Below are 21697 nucleotides of genomic sequence, written 5' to 3'. Positions count from 1 at the left end.
CATAACAAATTTTACATGATTGATTGTTGCAACAGTTTTGCCGTGTTAACACATTTTAAGAGGGAGCGGGTAAGGCATGACAGCACAAACAGGCCGCACTCAGTTGAGCCACCCACTCTAGCCCCACTCACATCTGGTATAGATTTTTACAAAAGTAGGTATCGTAAACCGGGGGTCCTCGATGCATCCCTAGATGAGATTACTTTTCCTATTTCCTTTATAAAAATATGTTATGATGTAGAAACTGTTGAAACCTTATCAAACCGACTGTATTTTATTGATTTATTTGAGAAGATTGATTTATTGCTTTTTATAGATTACCGATAAATCTCAATGACACATTTCTTGCTATTCTTCTTTTTATTTCACCACCAAAGGTAAACAAACGATTCCTCACGTGCTTTGATTCAAAAGCAAAGTTGATAAAGAATGGCAAAAAAGGTATCATTGAGAATAAGCTAGGTAGATGGAGATGCACATGTGAAGATGGAGCATGGGATGTTAGCAAATGCGAGGTGCTCGAAAGGGAGAAACGCGTACGTACGAACGAGGCTGAACTTTCCCGCTGAATTCAAAACTAGTGAATGACGTGCTTTAATGTTTCTGTAACTATTGATGGATTGCAATCAAAAGAAATTTTGCTTCATAATGACTAAGAAATGTAGTGCAATCAACGCACATCGTAAAGTAGTCATAGAATCTTGAAGTTGCGATTATTTTGGATGAAAATACGGACTGGAAAATTAAAATGCGTTCCTTTTGATAAAATATCATTTTTCTGAAAATGGTGTTGTGGCGATATATTTAACACTTAAGAATATTAGTATTTTTATCTGCGTTTTAAAGCCATTTTTGTCTCAAGAAAGATGAATGTGAAATCCAAGTCTTTTGCTTGCAATCCAGTCTGCGCGTCACGCACTCGCTAGCACATGAAACAACTGAAATAACAAACAACTTAAAAACTCAAAAGCATTACAAAACCAGGCAAAAAGAAACGTCAAAAACTAAAATTGAACTATGTACCTGAATGATATTATCATCTCAGATATTGACCTTTTCAGTAAATCCCATAAGGCTTTGCGAGTACACATGAGATATCGTCATTTGACGTCACGCCGATCTGCCCCGATGCGCACATCGTTCATCGAACATCGTTACTACACATTGCGAGTCTGCGTGACTTCATATGACGATATCTCAGGTGTACTCGCAAAGGCTTATGGGATTTACCGAAAAGGTCAATTGTTGGAAGCTCAAAACAGAAAAAATACTAGTTCTAAAAAGTAAATAAATTTAGGTACACAAATTTTGTTTATTTAAAAATACTTTGCTGGTGTATTTCTAAGATTGATATTTATATTTCCATTTGTTTCTAATTAGCGAAAACTGACGTGCAGAACTTTTGAGTTACGTTATCGAAACATATCTACTGCTACTGCTGTAAATACTCTAATGCGTAAAACTGATGCTGTGGTGTGGCCTTCGTTGTGACATTGGCTGTGTTTGCGTGGTGCGCGTTGTTGTTGTTCTTACGTGAATATTCTTTTTGTGGTTACTGCTAGTATGTATGTGAAGCCTTTATCGATGTTGATACTCTAGCCCTACTTTGAAATTATTTTTACCAATGAATTTAGAGGCCCAGTACGGTGGAGTAAGTGCGGACTCGAAGACCATTACTATAGAGGTTATCCACGTTACTCACGTGTGACTTCTAACAAAAGGCGCTGGTTCCCGTAGTATTCCTCATTCAAACCAATTCAATACACGACCTCGGAGTTACTTGTATATGGCTTTCGCGGGCTATTTTGAAACAGTCATGGTTGCACATGCAAGTACTTCTTTTGAAAATCCTAAACATCCCCATACACAATCCTAAAGTATAGCAGTCGCTGATAGGATATGCAGCTTATAGAACACGGATAACCTCTATTGTAGCTGTCAATCAACCACCTCCCGTTACCATGGTTATTTTGGGCAGGCTTTTTACTCACATTTGGAACTACAATTTGCTTAAGAAGACAACAAACTAGCTATCCATTGTGTGTGGATCCGTTGTTAGTCGGATTTTCGCTCTCATGCTACAAACCTCTCAGAATGAAAAGAAATTGGTAGATTTTAAAAGCTGATCTCACTCACTCACAAGATATGTGACCTGCTCTCACAAAATGAGCTTATAATTCACAAAATAACTTTCTGAGATATTCCAGATTTGAAATCCTTATTTTATACTGTTTAAAATCATACTAAACATGTTAGAATAGCTCATTGCTTTGGTCTTCGAAAATCAACATTTCCTCCTTCTTTTGTTTTCTATTGAATTTTGTCATGTTTAAAGGAATACAATTGCTATAGTGTTCTGGTGACTTAATACTCATTTTGTGGGAGCAGGTCACACATTTGGATCATATGTTAATAATTGAGAGTGAAGTTGTACAAAAATAATGTACGTGTACTAAGATGTTGATGCGTCTAAACGCACGAGCCCCGCAGGGGAGAGTGTATTAGACACATCGACATCTCAGTAGGCGTTTACATAAAAAAGTCCTTATATAAACTGAGCTCAAAAAGAAACTTATAATTTTTTACAACGCGTGAACCACAAGGTCATATCTTAAAATACTGTCAATCAAAATGAACCAAAATTACACACAGGATTACTTTAATACTCTACTCAAAACACAAGTCAGTAACCAAGCAGTTGTCCAACTGACACAGCAGCAAAATGCACTGTCATGGGACAGCTTCCTGGACTTCCTCCACTTTCACAGCCCAACATTTGGCACCCAGCACAAGAACATCTGTGAGAATGCACACAAGATCCTTGCACAGATGATAAAACGGTGCTGCTTTCTGCTTTTCATACACTTTTTTCATGAAACAGGGCTGGGCTGTGAATGTGTTCCAGGAAGCTGTTCCATGTCAGTGTATTTTGATGTTGTGTCAGTTGGATAACTGTTTGATTACTGACATGTGTTAAGAGTAGAGTATTGAAGTAAACCTGTGTGTAATTTTGGTAGAATTTGATACACAGGATTTCAAGATATGGCCTTGTGAAAAATTATAAGTTTCTTTTTGAGCTCAGTTTAGTAAGGTGGTCCCGCCAAATCTGATTTTTCATTTTGGTTTCGTAAACCTGGTTCCAGTTTATTGTTGCTATAGTTGTCAATTCTATTCTTAAGCTTACCTCATGTATACTCACTGCATTGTTTAAATGTTATTTACTTCAAGGTTTACAAGTGATGGTTTCTTCATTGTATGATCTTACCACTGTAAATTTCGTATTCACTTGTAACTTATTCAAAATAATTCAATATTTTCTTTTCACGTGTCTAACTTGCCGTTTTCTTCCAACTGTGTTTCATCTTTTGCGATTTGTTTCAACTCTCTATGATTCCCTTTATCTCCATGATTGTTTTATATCTATGTTCGTCTGTGGTCTATCTACCTCACGATAAGTAAATGATTAACAAGTTGTTGAAATAAATTTCACTTTTTGACGTAATTATTTGTAATGTTCTCACATGTCACAATTTACACTTAAGGGCTCTGGTAACAACGTTTATTAAAAATTGATATTTTTGTTACTTTTCATATTTAACAGTCCTCGAAGTAAAATTTATAAATCTAATGATATGTACTTTAAAACGTGTGTATGTAGCTGGGAGGAAAAGCCGACGATCATTTGAATATTTTGACATTTGGTATTGAAGATGGGGGGGGGGGGAATCAAGATTTTCAAAACGAAAGATCAAAGTTTTCAAATGATCGTCGGCTTTTCCTCCCAGCTGCATACACTTTAAGTAAATATCATTATATTTATAAATTTTACTTCGAATACTGTTAAATGTCAAAAATATCATCAAATTTGTATTATATCACCAATTTCTAAAAATCAAAATTATTTGATATCAGAAGGATATTCTTCGTATTCAGAATGTAGTTTGATATCTCTGATGTGTTCTCATGTCCCACAAAAATACTGTGCAAACGTTCATACCCCATCCCTTAAGAACAATTTGGAATGTCTTAGAAGGATAAAATATTGCATCCCATAAAGCAGCAGCTAAACTCTCAAGATATAGTAAGTGGGTTTTCTTGCACTTTACCTAATTATTTCGGCATAAGATGACCAGAAAAAGTTCATGACAGCTGTTAATAATATTATTTCATATAACAAAATTTAAATTTAACCGATATCGAATATTATGTCTTTATTCTCGTTTTTTTGTGGAAACCTTTGGAAACCTTAAATAACTTTTTAAAAAGCAAAGACAAAAAAAAGACACCAAAAAAAAAAAAAAAAAAAAAAAACCAACACCACCACCACCAACAACAAAACCAGGCGTTCGACTTCATATTTGTTTACAGTGGTTTAAAAAGGTGAGTTTGCATGAAAGACAGATTATTCCAGGATCTCAGTTAACTTTGTAATGTAATCTCATCTAATGTCATCGCTTTTGTTCTACTTCTCTTGTTGCTATAGGAGTTTGAACCACAAGAGGACACTGTCCTTAACTTCCTAGAGAAACGAGGTAAAGTATATATTTAAAATATTTGGTTGATTTTGAATGTGCTGATAATACTTTTGTTTCCTTCTGTGTGTATGTGTATAATGTGTAGGGGGGTCGTGTGGGGTGTAGGGGTGGGTGGGGTGGTTATGTAGGGGTGTGTGCGTGCATATCAATGCGAATATCAATGTCATGGCATTGCCATGTGATCACAACAAAATTATTGTAGATTATAGCCACAGCTTGTTTGGAAAAAGATCCGGTGCATTGAAAGTCGATCTTAGTAGCAACGTTGTTACTAATTGTATGGAAACCGATATTTAGTTCGAACATTGGTATATGCTGACATCCGGCGCATGAGAAGTCAACATTAGCAACAAAATTGTTACTTACAGAGATCCGGCGCATTGCCAGTCTTCTACATTAGTAGCAACATTTTTACTTTAAAGAGACTCAGTGCATGAAGTCGACATTAGTAGCCTCATTGTTACCTGTAGATATCCATTGCATGGGAAATCGACAGTCAACCAGCTGCAAGATAGCTTTGGAGTTTAAGTTGCAAAGCCAAAGGCGAGTCGGGGTGTGCTTGTATATCTTAGAATGCCCCACGCCTACTTTGTGTAATTAACTACATTATAGATCTTAGACATAAAGATAAAGAAGACGCAATACACTCTTGAAACAAGTTTTGTATATTAGAAAAAAATACCTCTTCAGTGACGATAAATCGAGATACAAGTTCAAATCACCGGGCAACATGGAAATCTTCATTTAATAACAGCTAGTATTAGGCCCCTGTGCCCTTTCACCAATGACATTGCAACTGAATAAATGTCATTTCTTCGTCTCACTTGGATTACTGACAATTTACGTTTGAAATGAAATACCTATGTGCGTTTTTTGCATTACAGGCAGGGGTAAAAGCGGTGGTAAGCTCATTTTTATTTTTGCCTACGTGTGTTCTACAGCATGTGAGAACACATTGGCTGACGACGTGTGTAATGAACTTTGACCTCTTCGGTGTCCATTGAAAAAGAATGCAAAAACACATTATACTGGGCTTTGATGTGATGAAAAAATGCTATTGTCATGTTGTGCATAATTGTAATGTGTCTATGTTGTTTGTGTGAGTATATGGCTGTGTTTTGTATTGTCTCTTTTCCTTGATACTTTGTTCCACTCTTCATCCACACCGCCAGGATGGGTTCGGGAATTTGTGTGCACTCGGTGTTTCTAAATGTTTTTGTTTACAAGTCAGACCTAACGCTGATGTTTTTGTGCTCAACGGCTTTCTATGGCGAAATTGTGGTCAAAAAACTTTGGACACAAATTGTACAAAATCAGTCTTGTGACCCCAATTAAATGTATGTATGTATGGCTTGAATTCCTACAACTGCAAAATCTCTTGGGGCAAGAGCTGTTTAGTCTAGGGATATCCACGCAGTTTGTGACGGTAAATACAATGCCGTTAAGGGTAGACGAGGTATTGTTGGTCGAAACAACCTAAAAATCGATTTTCATTATCTAGATCAATATATTATTGAAAATTAACACCTTGATGTTTTGCAAAAGTTCATTCTACAAATCGTATACTTTGCAAACTTGCTTAATTTATTGTTGTTAATGAGTTATGTACGTTTTACAAAAGTGTTGTTGTTTCAGCCCTCTTTACAACGTAACTCAAGAACCGCAGCACCTGTAAAAGTATATCTGTGATATATTAATTCTTCTACACGCTCGCTATGAATTGAGCAATGCAGTTTTTGCCAAAGCTCACTACCATTCGTAAGATGCTGTGAACTACCAAATCACAACAGTTTAAAACAGTTCACCTGTCCGTTATTACTAATCATGAAATCTGCACAGATGCATTGCGCTATTTCCGGTTCGGCAGATTCGGGGTGATTTCTGGTTGGTGGTTTAGGTATTTTAATTAATTTAAAGCTACATTGAAAGCATTGTCACCTATATTTGTCAATAGGCTACTTTACTAAATATTATTTACAGACATCCTAAACATATTTATTAAAGATTATGGAACAAATTAATGAATTTTAAACTAATATCTGAACCAAAATATTTAACTTTTGATGCCATATACTTTGTATTGTTATTCTATAATCTGTGATGTATGTTGTCTTATTACATTTTCACCTATTCGTCTTGTATGCTGTTTGTCAGTATGCGTCGACTATATTTATAAATACGTATTTATACGCACGTGGTCACCTCCGCGCTGTCATAACAGCTTTTAGACAGTAAATCTCGAAGTGACCTTCTACATAGCGGGTGGTCTTCCTATTATAAATACGTAATTGTAAATATAGTCGAAGGTCGCTGTTTGTCTAATAGATGTTATTCTTTGTGATGCATATGTACGTGTACCTTTTCCTTGTCAGATTGTAGTGTTGTGAAAGACAACATTTTTTTAACTTTAAAGGTAAAATTGTCCGTCGTCAATGTTGATTGTTGATCCCGTTTTAGTTTAGTTTGTATTTCTTGATGGTGTACTTCTTAAGTGTTGTATTTGTCTCATACATATTCAAATATTCTCGTACAATAACTAAGGCATAGGTAGCAGACACATGCCAACTCCCCCAACTTCTCGGTTAATCTTAACGTTAATGTTTTGTATACGTTCGTTGTATTGCAGGCAAGAAAGGTGGCGGTAAGATCAAAGGCTTTGCTCCGTCGCATGCAACAAAATATGTAATGAACAAAATAGTCATCGACCTGTTCTCACATAGAACTTTTCTTAAAGTGAAATTATGATGAAATGTGTGATTGTCTGTCTGTTTGTGTGTTCATGTTCTGTCACTGTGTATGAAGTCATATCCGTCTTGACCAACATTTTGAGCATGCGAACTGCTCATTTTATATAAACAATATCATCTTGTTAAATAAAAAAAAAAGCGCAGTGATTTGTAGTGCGCTACGCACAGGCACAACGCCTAGACGTTGATCCACAAGCCTCAGCACACTTCACACTTTTAATACCTAAATTCATATAACCTAATCATATTATTACCATGATGAATGGTTTACATTCGTTCCTAAAAGAATGTTATAGGCCCTACATAGGACTATGAGCAAACTATTGTAAAATAAGTTTAACACTGTCCATGAAACCACCGAAATGAATATGTATTGTTAACGTTTTCGAGAACATCAGACAACCAAGACCGGTAATCTGCTTGTCCTTGCTTGGTTGTATAAGAGACAGTTTCAGGTTTTGGCAAGTCTCTTGCACAATCTTATTTTAGCGTGGGGTTTATAGTCCAGTACATACCAGGGTTTAATGTGCATCCCTCCAGGACTCTACCAAACCAACTTGTTTAGCTTCCTTTTATGGTCCTATTACACATTCAAGATGTTAACAAAAAATAAATCTTGGCACTTCAGCCATATTCAAGGTCAACACAATGCTCAAATTTCAAAGTTGCTCAAATCTGGTTAACAAGCACACCAATTTATTCCCTTCAGAGTGCACACCAGTAAATACAAGTCTCCTACACCCTGGGAGGAAAAAAATAGTGTTTCAAACGAGGAAACGTGCAATAGGACTAAATTAAATACATTAGAAAAGGCTTAAAACCCAACTATTAGGCCCTAATTCATATTTAATCTTCATTTAGGCGCGGCCTAGGAAATAGATTGTCTGTGCAAAAATGAGCAGGATCCGACTTATGACGATTTGGCTAAACTTTCAAAATGTGTTACATTTCAGAAACACCACGCTATTCGTAAGGTGGCGTAGGCTGCATACATACATACGCTATCACAAAAAGATCAAAGCGCTAAGTGATAGAGCAAAGAGTAAAAAAGGATAATAATGAGCCTTAAGAGATTTTTTTAAATGTTGCCACCGAGGTTGCCTCCCTGATATTACGTGGGAGGCAGTTCCACAACGCTGGACCAGCAGAATGAAAAGACTTGTCACCACTGCGATTTTTACCGATGTGAGTGTTCAGAAGACTGGTATCCATAGAGGATCTTGTGACGGGTCCAGATGAGCGTGTTCTGTATGAGAATGATTCCGTGAGGTATGAAGGAGCAGATCCATGCAAACATTTGAAGACGTACAGACATAGTTTGAATTTGATTCGATCTCTTACTGGCAACCAGTGAAGGTCATGCATTAATGGTGTGGGGCTATCAAGTCTGGCGGCATAGAATATGAGTTTGGCTGCTTTGTGTTGGAGGGACTGCAAACGATCAAGGTCTTTTGATTTTGCTCCATAGAGGAGAGCATTCCCGGTGTCAAGGCGAGATATCACGAGCTTGCACAACTGTGTGAAGTGTTTTGTGGTCCAAAAGCGACGAATACGGCGAATATTACGGAACTGGAAATTGATTGAAGAAATCATGCTATTAATGTGAGGAATCATCGTTAGGCGAGAGTCAAACACTGTGCCCAAGTTCCGAAAATTATCAGATGGTTTAATGACGCTGTCTCCCACATTAAGTGGGCTATAGGGTGATCTAGTCGGCATTTTTCTGGAAAAAAATGCTGAACTCCATATATAATTTCTACAATGGATGTCTTCATCTGACCTTCAACTTGCAGAAAGGGTAAGTTTTGAAGAACTGAGTCGCTCTGGAGTCAAGAAAATGACGTTTTCCCGGACCCTGTTTGTACACAAAGTCAATGGAGGTTATTTACTGGTGTACACCCTTCATCGCAAGAGGCTTGTCGGTTGGGAATTTATGCCTGTGTATAGCCCACTATTTTTTGTGCTTTTGTCATGTATTTCGTTCTTGTCATGTATTTCGTTCTTGTTCATTGTTCTTATTCGTGAGCTTATGTGTATTTATTTGTATTGTCTGGTCTGTTGGTTAATTATTATATAGTCTTTTGTATAAAAATTGTGTATGTACAAGAATCTTGATGTCGTTCATTGTTCTTAAGCTGAATTCATACTACATCGCTGAGTGATAGCAATTGTTCTTGGGCCAATGAGGTAGAGCGCCCTTTGTTGCGTTGGAAAAGCGCGCTACCTTATTGGTCAAATATCAATCGCTCGTCGCTCAGAGATGGGTTATAAATTCAGTTTTATTCGTGAGCTTGTGTGTATAATTTATTTATATTGTTCGGTCTGTCGTTTAGGTGTTATGTATGTAAACATCTAAAAAAAGTAACTAACCCCCTTACATAATGACTATTATTCAAAAACGGGCACTTGTATTAGAAATCTGTAAAATGCGTGGGAAGCAGATTTTATTTCTGCACATTTTGACACTTCATTTGTAGCAATTGACTAAAAATTGACGTCACAGCGTACATTTAAATCAATGTAACCCAAGATTTGAAAGTTGCAGTAAATTGTATTGATTTCGTATTCAGTATAATGGAAGGAAATTTGTGTAATGATATCTGAGTGTTTTTTGTATTGTATGTAAGTGCAAACTTTCAAATCTGGACCTCACTACGTTAAATTGACAGGTGTTTTATTGTTTTCTGGGCTATCGTATCAAATTAGGTGTCAAAATGCGCAATGTTGCCGGGTGATTTGAACTTGTATCTCGATTCATCGTCTCTAAAGAGGTATCTTTTTCTTTATATGAAGAGCGTAGTTTCAAAACCCCTTACAACCACTTCAGAAATGTTGAGAAAACATTAATCAATTTCGCTTCCAACGCATTTTACAGATTTGTAATACAATAGCCCCTTTTTGAATAATGGCCATTATTTAAGGGGGGTTAGTTACTTTTTATGAGATGTTTAAATAAATTGTGTACATACAATAATAATGATAGATGTTGTAGCCTATATCGCTCATTCTACAAAATCCGGTGCCAATCCACTGTAAAAATTGAAAAAATAACAGTTGCTCAAAACGTCCTGCTTTTTGTGTTTTCTAGAATTTATCACTGCTTTCAGATGTAAAAGATTGTCAACACCACTTGTATATTTTTCTTTCAGGAAGTCATGATGTTTTTTAACACTAAAACTCAATGTAATGTGAGCTACGTTACCGGCTATAAAATGGGCTGGTTTTACTTAATCCAAGGTCATAAAAAGCAAACGAAAGATCACTTGAGTGAAATGTAACACCGATTTCACCATTTCATAGAAGTTTTGAAGACGTATAAATGAGGGCGTAACGTAGCTCACAGTAACGTAGTTCACGGGTTTTTAATGTTTTTGATGTGATTTGCCAACGTTAGAATGTTATGTCGGTTAATTCTAATATAAATGGGGTTCGATCACTGGTACCTATCACATATTATTAGGAAGTACTTGTTATACAAGTGCATACTATGGAATTCTGGTAACGTAGCTCACCAATCTTAACATGGTCGGTCGAAATTTCAATGTTTACAACATTTCTATGCCAAAAATGCTACAGCATCACGATTTTTACTGTTATTTTTAAAAACCTTTGAGTGTTTCCTTTCAAAAACAGTAAACTACGTTGATACCTCTGTTTTACGTCTTTCCAATAACGTGTGTTAAAAAGGGGTAACGTAGCTCACAGCGTTTTGGTGGAAAGTGCAATTTATTTTAGAATTACACAAAGACGTTTTAATCACTAAAAAATAATGTTGATATGCAATATGATGCTACTTCCATGTGCAGCGAATAGAGGGTCCATAATACCTCATGTTTAATGCTCTGCATGCTAGCCATGCGCTTCAATGGAAAAAGTTCAAGTTTTGAAATATTTTCTCAAAATATCAAGAGCTATCTTAAGAACTGCTGAACCAATACTAGGCTTGTTTGTACTCATTTTAATGCATTTGTCATGCTGATTCCAAATATGGTCATGAAAATTTAAATTTTTGAAATTTTTGAATTTTAAATTTAAAAAAAAAATCGTCTGCAGTCGACATCCGCGTGAAGAGAGTTAATTAATGTGATTCGTTTTGATTTATTTAGGTGGAAAATGCAAGAAACCAAAGGCAAAGAATGGACGTAATGTCAAGCAATTGAATGACGACTACGTTGAATGGCATAACTACTACAGGTGTCTTCACGGTGTAGGAAAAGTCAAATACGACAAGAGTCTAGAAAGGGTAGGTTCCATGTATCCGGGGAAAGGCACTTCAATATGAAATGGATATAGATGCAGGGCTGGCACTTTCGCAGGGGGCATTCGGTGCGAGAAAAATGAGAACATGACCTTTTAAAAAAAATGAACCGTTGGGTGAGAGTCAAAACAGCGCCACAGAAACCTCGAACATCGAATTTCTAGTTTTAAATGGCTTCAAATTGCTTTATTTGCTGTTCAAATTGAAAAATAAGGGTATTTGGGTGAAAGATCAAATGGAAAAATATGGGGTCTTTGGGTGACAGAACATGTGTTCGTAGAAAAATATGGGGTCTTTGGGTGACAGTGACGCTGAAAAAGGGGGTCTTAACAGCCCTACAAACGCGTCACCTCCAAGGTCGGAGTGCCCCCCGGGCCATGTATACGGTGCTCTTATGAAACTGCTACACGAAAAATGTATGATTCAAACTGATAGTTATCAAATGGCCAACGGATAAATACAGTGCGCAGAAAAACTTAAGGTACCAGTTTAGATCACCCCAAAGACAGATACAGGGTGTCCCAGAATGATCTATACCGTGTTTGAAAAAAATATTAAAAATATATAGTCAACAGTGTATCTAATTGTGATAAGTGCAATGCAATGGCACACATAATCACCTACCTATTCTATGACTTTCATGGAAATAGCTTGATTCGTTTTGGCGTGACATTGGTATTACTGAAAATGGACAAAACTGCATTTGTGTCATTTACAGCGCAAAGGCATCATAACACATGAATGCTTTATCACCATCGTCCAGCCGTCAATCCTACATTCTTTTGTAGGAAATACATCAAATTTGGCACAGATGTAGAGCATACAACCCTGAACAATCCTTGATATGGAATTAAGTGAAACATTTCAATATGACTTCAGATATTTCGGTTAAAAAACATATTTTTTATGTAATTTTATGCCAAAAAAAATCTAAAATTTCTACAAAAGCTAAATTTATGTAGATCTAAGAATTTAAAACAATACTACCAATATTAATGCCCTTCATACTTTAAAAAATCCAACTTTTCCGGTATAGTTCATTCTGGGACACCCTGTATCTCATAACTGGAACCAGCAGGTAATAGCTGCATCGTTTAGCTCGAACTTCGTTGAAATCGTTCAAGAAATAAAGACACGATGATCCCAAAACCCAAGGAAGATGTCAAATTCAAAAGTTGCAGTTTTCTCCATTGCATGCCCTATTGATTTGTACATAAAGCGTTCTCGAACAAGTGAACTAGCGTGCCAGGGATTTTGAATAATGGGTAGGGCGACTGCAATCACGTGACAATTCGAGTGTGTGTATCCGAGGTCTAGACAATAGGCGCCATATTGTATAAGGGTTAGAGTTCACAGGGGAAACGTTAAAAGTTTAGTAGATGAGGTCAACCAGGCACTCTCACTACACGGAAACCATGTGTAACACGCAATAAAAAAGGGTTACTAATAACTGTTTTAGGAAAAACGAATGTATTATTTATGAGCACGTTGATCTGTTTTTCAATATAATTTTTTGAAGTCAAGCAAATTATATACAGAATATAATATATATTAATTTTAACCATTATTCTTTTTTCTTCCTTTTTACCTCATTATAGGTAGCCAAGGCTAATGTCCAGATGAATGTCAATCAGGGTGGCATGCAACACACAAGTAACGCTAAATATGGTGAAAATCTATGGGCTATGTGGGGAGGAGGTTTTGGTCTAGGTGCAATCACAGGTATTTACGTAACTGTTAAAAATATGCATATCTTTATGATTTTTTAACACCGACAAAGCCTAATTAACGATATAACCATTCGTTTAGAATATGCTATCTATCGAGGGTGACATTACTGATTTGTTTGCTGTGCGAAGCCATTATTGCCATTACCAGTGCTCAGCATTTCACGTACGGTATTTTATGGTTTATATATGGATTAGGATCGGTTTATAAATAGGCCAACAACATAAAAAGAAAGTCCTCGCTTACGTATCCCGTCACGATCACAAATCTAAACCTTCACATATTATGACAATGTGATTGATACGATCGTGTGTAGTATTCTGTTAGCTCCAATTTGACACCAAATTTACTACAAAAAGCTCTAAATTGATGAAGATTGATACCAGTCATGATGCAGTCATGTCTACAGTAGAATTCATCTCGACCTTTGCAGGACTTAAACCCCATTAAAAGCTATTAAACCAAGATAACACTCATTGAAGCAGCTCAACTGATTAAATCAGATCTTCTCTGGTTGTGCACAAGTGTCTGTTTTCAATGTGCGACATCGCAATAAAGCTGGTATTATAGCTTCAGTTGGATAACCGATTATAAAGGAAACGAAAGGAAACAATGGTACGTGTATCTTTGTTCACGAAATGAGACAAAGACCTGCTTTTTGTTAACCAGCATTCTTCAAAATGAGCAACATAATGATTGTTGACTTAACACGGTTTGGAAATAATTTCTTCATATTTTTGGTGTTATCTGTCGTTTACATATCCTAGTAGACTTGTTAAGAGGTTGAACGCTGCATTTTTTAGTACAAAGGTCCCACTTGGCATGGATGTTCCTTGAGGCAAGAGAAAAAGATTCATCCAAAGAGACACTCTGTCTCTATGCATAAAACCCCCTACTTAGCATAAATTATGCTAATTAGCACCCAAAATATGGTATTTTCTAATTTTTAGCCCATTTCACTTAAAAGCAGGTGAAAACAGTTGAATTTGGATTAATTTAGGATAAGAAATTAATTTTGGGGGTTGTTTTGGGAATATGTGTCCATTCTGACCCCCAAATCCAAGATGGCCGCTGGCCGCCATCTTTAAAATACACGTTTTTAAAACTTTTGAATCATACTGGCTACCAACTTGTGTGATATATCAATTTATACTAATTTGGGGCTGTAGAGCTCATTTCCGGCATTAATTTGATTAAAGGAGTTAATTTAAAGGTGTATTTATTTGCTATACAGGGAGAGTCAGAAAAAACTGCTCTCAATCATTCCTGATTTTGTACCTTCAAAACATGCGTGGTAAATGACACACTGGTTTATGGTATTACATTAAACATATTGAACTTGTACCATATCAGTATGACTTTGGGGTCATGGTAGGAGCGTCCGAACCAATAGGTCACGCGGCCCTGGATAACCAACCAATCCTGCCACCACCAAGCGCAACTTATCATCTAGAAGCTTTCCATCATGCCCAGAATCGCCAAAGGAAGTCCAAGCAGACCTTTTCTAAGGCCTGCTTTGACAGTTACATCACTGAATGTCGAAGGATTCTTTACCGCCAAGCAAAATATCATCAGCGGAGTGTGCAACAATCATACCAGGTATGGTCCTTGCCGTTGAGAGACCACATCGTCAATACGGGAGTGCGATATTTGTGAAAGAAGGTATTGTGATTGAAGCCACTCTGATGTCTGATGACAACAACATTGAAGTCCTCACTGTTGAGCTCAGTAATGTAACAATAACATCAGTTTACAAGCAACCAGCAGAAGACTTCAAGCTCCCTCTCTTCACTTCTAACACTGACACCAAGCCATGTATCTTCATCGGCGATTTCAACAGCCACAGCACTCAATGGGGTTACAAAGAAACCAACAACGATGGAGCTGCAGTTTAGGAATGGATATACAAACACCAGCTGAGCCTTATTCATGATTCCAAACTTCCTCCTTCGTTCCATAGTGCCCGTTGGAAGAGAGGACACAACCCTGATCTAGCTATTGTAGCTTATTGTCACTAACAACATCTCTGACATGTGTAAGAAGATTGTATTGGATCCAGTTCCCCAAACACAACACCGGCCAATTAGTATAAACGTTATTGGTAATCTCACCAAACATAGTGCCTTCAATTACAAGAAAGCAGACTGGAACGGATTCACAAAAGAGCTAGACCAGAAGGTGAAGATAATTACTCCAACTCCAGACAACTATGACACCTTTGCCCAACTAGTTTCCAAGACTGCTCGTAGACATATACCAAGAGGCTGCAGGGTGGAATACATACCAGGCCTTTCCAAGGAATGTGCAGAAGAATACCAAGAGTATGTAACCATGTTTGAAGCTGACCCTTTCGCCAAGGAAACAACAGCAAAGGGTGCGACAGTTATGGAATCCATCTCCAAAGAGCGTAATAAGACCTGGCATACCCTCGTAGAGTCAGCAGTCATGACCCGCAACAGCAGGAAGGCATGGTCCACCATCCGCAAACTTCAAGGTGACCCTACAACAGCCCCACAGCAGCCCAAAGTCACACCCAACCAGGTTGCCCACCAACTGCTCCTGAATGGAAGAAGTGGCAAGAAACATAAGACCAAATACAGCGGAGACCCCGGCTTCACCAAGCCCTTTACTATGCAGGAGCTGGAAGCAGGAATCGCCAAACTCCAACCAGGGAAAGCAATTGGCCTTGACAACATCGCAAGTGAGCAGCTGAAGAACTTTGGTCCAGAGGCAAAGAAATGGCTCTTACAGCTCTACAACACCTGTCGTCGCAGCCACAGACTCCCTAAGATCTGGAAGAAGTCTCACATCATCGGTCTGCTGAAGTCAGGAAAGATCCATCCATCCCAAAGAGTTATCGACCAATATCGCTTCTCAGCCATACCTACAATCTATTCGAACGTCTCCTGCTCAACAGACTGGCACCTGTGGTAGACGAGCAACTCATCCCAGAACAAGCAGGTTTCCGTCCTGGCAAATCAACAACAAGCCAAGTTCTCAACCTTACCCAGCACATTGAGGATAGATTTGAGGATGGATTGGTAACCGGAGTTGTTTTCGTCGACCTCTCAGCAGCTTACGATACCGTCAATCATAGATGTCTCCTCAGCAAAATCCTGGAGCTAACGAAAGATATCCACCTGACGGAGCTCATCAAAATGCCGTGAAGCTAAACGTCAACTGAAGGTGACCTGGTCTGGAACCACACTAGAGCATTGTGAAACACCCGTATATCCGGGAGTCACTCTCGACCGTACACTCTCATACAAGAGCTACATTGAGAAGACAAGGAGCAAAGTTTGTTCACGAAACAACATTTTGAACAAGCTCACTGGATCCAGATGGGGAGCCCGACCAGACACTCTCAGATCAACAGCCTTGGCTTTATGCTACTCTAGTGCTGAATATGCCTGCCCAGTGTGGGGAAGATCAACTCATGCCAAGAAGGTGGACCCAGTACTCAACGCATGCTGTCGACTTATCACTGGATGCCTCCGATCAACACCAACGGAGAGTCTCTACACCTTAGCTGCTATAGCCCCTCCAGATGTACGCCGACAAGTGACCAGCATGCAACAGCGTGAGCGTCAGACCACTGATATAAAGCACCCCATGTTCAACCAGACTGCTGCCCCCAAACGCCTTAAATCCAGAGGAAGCTTCCTAAGCAAAGTTCATCCTCCTGGGACAGTCTCCAAGGAAGCGGAAAGACTCACCCTGTGGAAAGAGAGATCTCCCAATTCACCAGCTATGGGACTACAACCCAGTGAGCAGCTACCACCTGGAGCTGATTCCACATGGCCTGAATGGCGGTGTCTCAACAGACTAAGATCAGGGGTCGGAAGGTGCAAGGTCGCTTGGCAGAAATGGGGATACCTACCAGAAGGACAAAACACTACCTGTGAGTGTGGAACGGTTCCACAGACTATGGAACACCTGTTGGTCTGTCCACAGATGGGGCAACATTGCACACATGAGGACCTATCTGAATTCAACGATTCTGCTCGTCACTGCGTCAGCTATTGGCTCGGGCGCATTTGACCCTGCGCTTGGACACGCTTAGAAGACGTATGACTGCACAGTCCAATAAAAAGTAACTATTTCAGGTTCAAAGGTCCACTTTTAGGAACTGAACATGACTGCGTGTGTGCAGATTAACCGGCCATTTTGGATTGTCAAAATGGCCGCCATATTGGTATTTAAAAAATGGTAAACATTGGTTTTCATTACAAGTGAATCCTAGACTTCAAAAAAAGCAAAATATAGAAAATCCCCACAATTGCCAACGACCAAAATTTTGGTGACGCACTGAACCAAACTATATATTCAAACATAAATTTGATGTTCATCCATCTACAATATTGTCAAAGACTGGTACATTGGAATTTACATTTAAAAACCACTGTGCCCTTTTCAAATGACTTCCTATCTTATAAACAGTGCCAGAAATGAGTTTCCCACCCCCATGTTAGTATAAATTGATATGCCACACAAGTCTGTAGCTCGATTGGTTCAAAAGTTGTAAAACGCATATTTTAAAGATGGCGGCCAGCGGCCATCTTGGATTTGGGGGTCAGAATGGCCACATATTCCCAAAATTATCCCTAAAATTAATTCCTTATCCTAAATTAATCCAAATTCAACTGTTTACACATGTTTTTAAGTGAAATGGGCTAAAAGTTAGAAAATACCATATTTTGGGTGCTAATTAGCATAATTTATGCTAATTAGGGGGTTTTATGCATAGATACAGAGTGTCTCTTTGGATGAATCTTTTCCTTTTGCCCCAAGGAACATTCATGCCAAGTGGGACCTTTGTACTAAAAAATGCAGCGTTCGCCCCATTTTCACCCCTTAACAAGTCTACTATCAAGTTTCAAATACTGGATTTAACATGCCTTTATGATATTTGATGGGCAGGAAAACCTGATATGCAATGTGGTTTTTCTTAATGCAAACGCTATAATATTGAAGACCGAATTAAAAAGACTAGTTTGTGTCTGACGTCAGGGCAAAGGAGCGGCGTGATTGTGGGCGTAATTGGGTGCAGACCAGCGCAGTACGGCATTTTTGGTCTGGTTGACAGGGCGTCATACGCAAAGTAGTCTTTTTTATTCTGTCTTCAATTATATATAATTTTTGGTAACAATGACACAGTTTTATCCCTATTACCATGAGGTTTTGTATTTTAGAGATCAAATTACATCGAGGTTTTCTCGACCAGCCACGATACGATCAATACACTTTTTTATGCCCTAATATGTGTGCATTTTTGGTGCGATTTTAAAAGCACAGCATCAAGGCACGATGCAGGCGCATACTGGCGGGTATAAAAGAACAGTGCCACTTTAACTGCCGACCAACTGGTTTTTATGACGTCACATGTCATCTCATATTATAGGAAGAGTGCAAACCCACCGTAAGTGTCACCTCGCATATAACGTTTATAGAGAATATCAATTGTACTTTTCGATCAGATTGTTTAAGTTTCTTTCAATTTATCTGTTATTTTCAGGTCAAGATCCAGTCAAGGCATGGTATGATGAGATGACAAACCCAGGATATAATTTCAATACACCCACTATGTTCAGCTATGGAACAGGTAATGTTCACATACACCCCATTCACACACCCACCCTCTACTTACTGCAAAGAGGACCTTAGCATTTTGAAGAGGACCTTTAACATGGACCGATCTCAATGATGACGTAATAGTTATACACATGCGCCCAACCTTTGACCCTACTTTATCCCCTCTAACCGTGTACTTTCCCTATATACCATTATAAAAGGCAGCGAGTGTCTTATTTTCATTTTTTACGTTGTTTGCAACATACTAATGGGGGATAGAGACCAACGACGTCCTCGGTTGGAGGATGTCAACTGTGTCCAATGTTATCACATGCGTATTCAGAAGGGTGTTCTCGTTTTCAAGTATATACATACCCAACACCCGTATACATACCCCAGCTCCTAAGCACACAATAATGCAAAGATGAAACACTTTCTTCCTAGCAGGAATAAACATACAAACAGTTGATCTGCATTGAAATCAACGCCAAAATAGAAACATAACAACCAAACAAAAAGCAAAAAAAACACAAAAAAAACCACAAAAAAACCACACCAAACATTCAGCTTAAGAACAATGAACGACACCGAAATTATTGTATGTACACAATTTATATACATAGGCATATAACGAAACAACAGACCGAAAAAAAACCTTGGGATCGACCGTCGATTCTGTCGGTCAGCATGACGTTAGATAAATAGATCGCTGCATCCCATTGGTTGTTTTTGCCGAGAGTCGGCTGCTCCATCTTGCTCACTCGGACACAAAGGGGGCCCTTACCATTGCACTCAATGGGGGAAATCACAAAACATGTCATAAAATAAATGCCTCTTGAGGATACAATTCCGAAAGGTTGATGGGAATAAACTCCCAATAATTACTACAGGAAAAGCAAATTGGTGTTTTCTATGCGGAGAGAATTGACTGGAACTGAAAGGCCCTGTACAAACCAATAGGGATTTCACAGTGTCCCCTTTGACAGTCGTAAGAATTGGGTAAGTTCACTGGATGGAACAACCCCGACCGAGAGAATGCGGCTGCGATACTTGTTTTTATTGAATCAATAATGTTACTAATCAAGTACAACACATACAAAATTTTAAAAGTTTTCAAAGCTTTAAAAGACGCATTTTTTACAGTGTATTTGCACTTTTATTTTTCATTATAGGACATTTCACTCAAGTTGTGTGGGCCGCAACCAAGAAGATAGGGTGCTGGACAGCTGAACACCCCTTCCAAGGTATGACTAGGGTCTTCACCGCCTGTGAATACGATCCACCTGGTAACATGAATATGAGGCCAAAAGCTAAGAATGTCGCAAACTGGCGCAAAAATGTCCCGGCACCAAAATAAATGATTTGCCGCATGGGAAACTTACCAGAAGAAATGGTTGACCAAGTTGATGTCAACAAAATACAAAAGTACTGTTAAGTAAGAGTTAAATATTACATAAAAGAGGCATTAACATAAATATGTAAATAAGTTTTGGGGCAAAGGAGTATACACCGGATAATGCGATAAAAAGACAAGTTTTGCTTTCATTAAAAGGTAAACATGGTGAGCTATATATATATATATATATATATATATATATATATATATATATATATATATATATATATATAAGTAAGAGTTTATTCATTTAACAGTTTGCCTATGCCTTGATGAAGCCCTGAGGGCGAAAGCTCGGAATAAAAGTTAATGTTACACAGCTACGTTGTCGTCTATTCAAATTTCTTACGCCTATATATATATATATATATATACATGTACATACAGACAATTAGCGAGTTGGATGGTTTCTTCATTTCATGATATAAAATAAACTTGTATGAGTTTGCTTCTGTTTTCTTTGAAGCTAATATAGAAACGGTTAAATGATTAAGCTAATTCTAAGTCCATATCAGTTAACATGCAAAATTAATTACTGAGTATGAGAACAATGGTATGCACGTAGTAGTCTTTGATTGTTTTCAATGCTTGTGAGAAATATTCAACACTTTATTGTTGTTGTAAATGTTAGTTATTTAAACGGTTACACAAATATACAAAGAAATATATTATGTTGTATCATCACTGTATAAAAATATACTTTAGAACGTATGTTAGATTGTAGATAAGCTAATTGTTTAATATTAAATATCATTGGATTATGTAGTTCATGTATTGAGAATGTTCAAAACACAAAATTTGCATATCGAGCTAGCGATCTTTATCATCACACGGAAACACAAAAATCAAATGACCTTTGACATTTCAACCAAGGCATTTTGTTCTGACTCCGTTTCATGTTTAAAACGAGCATAACAAAACCATAATGCAACATAATTAAAATACCCTTGCTTAATATATTTGTTTGAAATATACTTAGAATGTTGTCAGCGTTATCCATATGAAGCAAAGAATTATATTTAAAAACATGTTCACGGTGCATCGATGCACCCCCTCTACGTTGGGGAATTTAAACGAATCCAAGATGGCGATCATTGAGTAATGTATTTGTAAGTAGTGCCTAATTGTCACTGTTGAACCTTTATGGTTTGTAAGAAAACAACATTGTACAAAACTTTCAATGTTACTTGAAATAAAATGACATCAATAAATTTGGATTCTTTTAATTCTCGTCATATCTACCTAGCGGTATCGTGATATTTGTTTAACTTGTTCTCCTTGATATAAAAATTTAACCATATGAGAACTACCTACCGATTGGCCAAAATGAATATTGTATCCAATTTGAACCAATCAAGGAGGGTATTAATAATGATCACCTGCAAATGCAAGTTTGACCATAAATAGTTTAAAGCCTAGTCATAATTGGCTACTGAAATGAGCATTTCAAGATATCAACCAA

At 37.8% G+C, this 21697-nt stretch overlaps 1 protein-coding gene across 9 annotated transcripts in view; it reads left to right on the top strand.

Annotated features, from left to right (window-relative positions):
• The window catches only part of LOC140169836 (Golgi-associated plant pathogenesis-related protein 1-like), a 42155-nt gene extending 20694 nt beyond the window's left edge, over positions 1-21461 (top strand). For 3 of the 9 annotated variants that reach the window (XM_072193142.1, XM_072193139.1, XM_072193143.1), the window contains 8 exons: positions 378-536; positions 4484-4532; positions 5420-5437; positions 7162-7176; positions 11389-11529; positions 13143-13262; positions 18784-18870; positions 20012-21461. In XM_072193142.1, coding sequence (XP_072049243.1) covers positions 378-536; positions 4484-4532; positions 5420-5437; positions 7162-7176; positions 11389-11529; positions 13143-13262; positions 18784-18870; positions 20012-20196 — 774 coding nt within the window. In that variant the 3' untranslated portion in view covers positions 20197-21461. The remainder of the gene's footprint in view (positions 1-377; positions 537-4483; positions 4533-5419; positions 5438-7161; positions 7177-11388; positions 11530-13142; positions 13263-18783; positions 18871-20011) is intronic. The other 6 variants (XM_072193144.1, XM_072193147.1, XM_072193140.1 and 3 more) reach the window with 5 other exon arrangements.
• The last annotated feature ends 236 nt before the right edge of the window (positions 21462-21697 follow it).

The sequence above is a fragment of the Amphiura filiformis genome, chromosome 14 (genome assembly GCF_039555335.1).
Source record: "Amphiura filiformis chromosome 14, Afil_fr2py, whole genome shotgun sequence".
Lineage (NCBI taxonomy): Eukaryota > Metazoa > Echinodermata > Ophiuroidea > Amphilepidida > Amphiuridae > Amphiura > Amphiura filiformis.
This window is presented reverse-complemented; position numbering and strand designations above follow the sequence as displayed.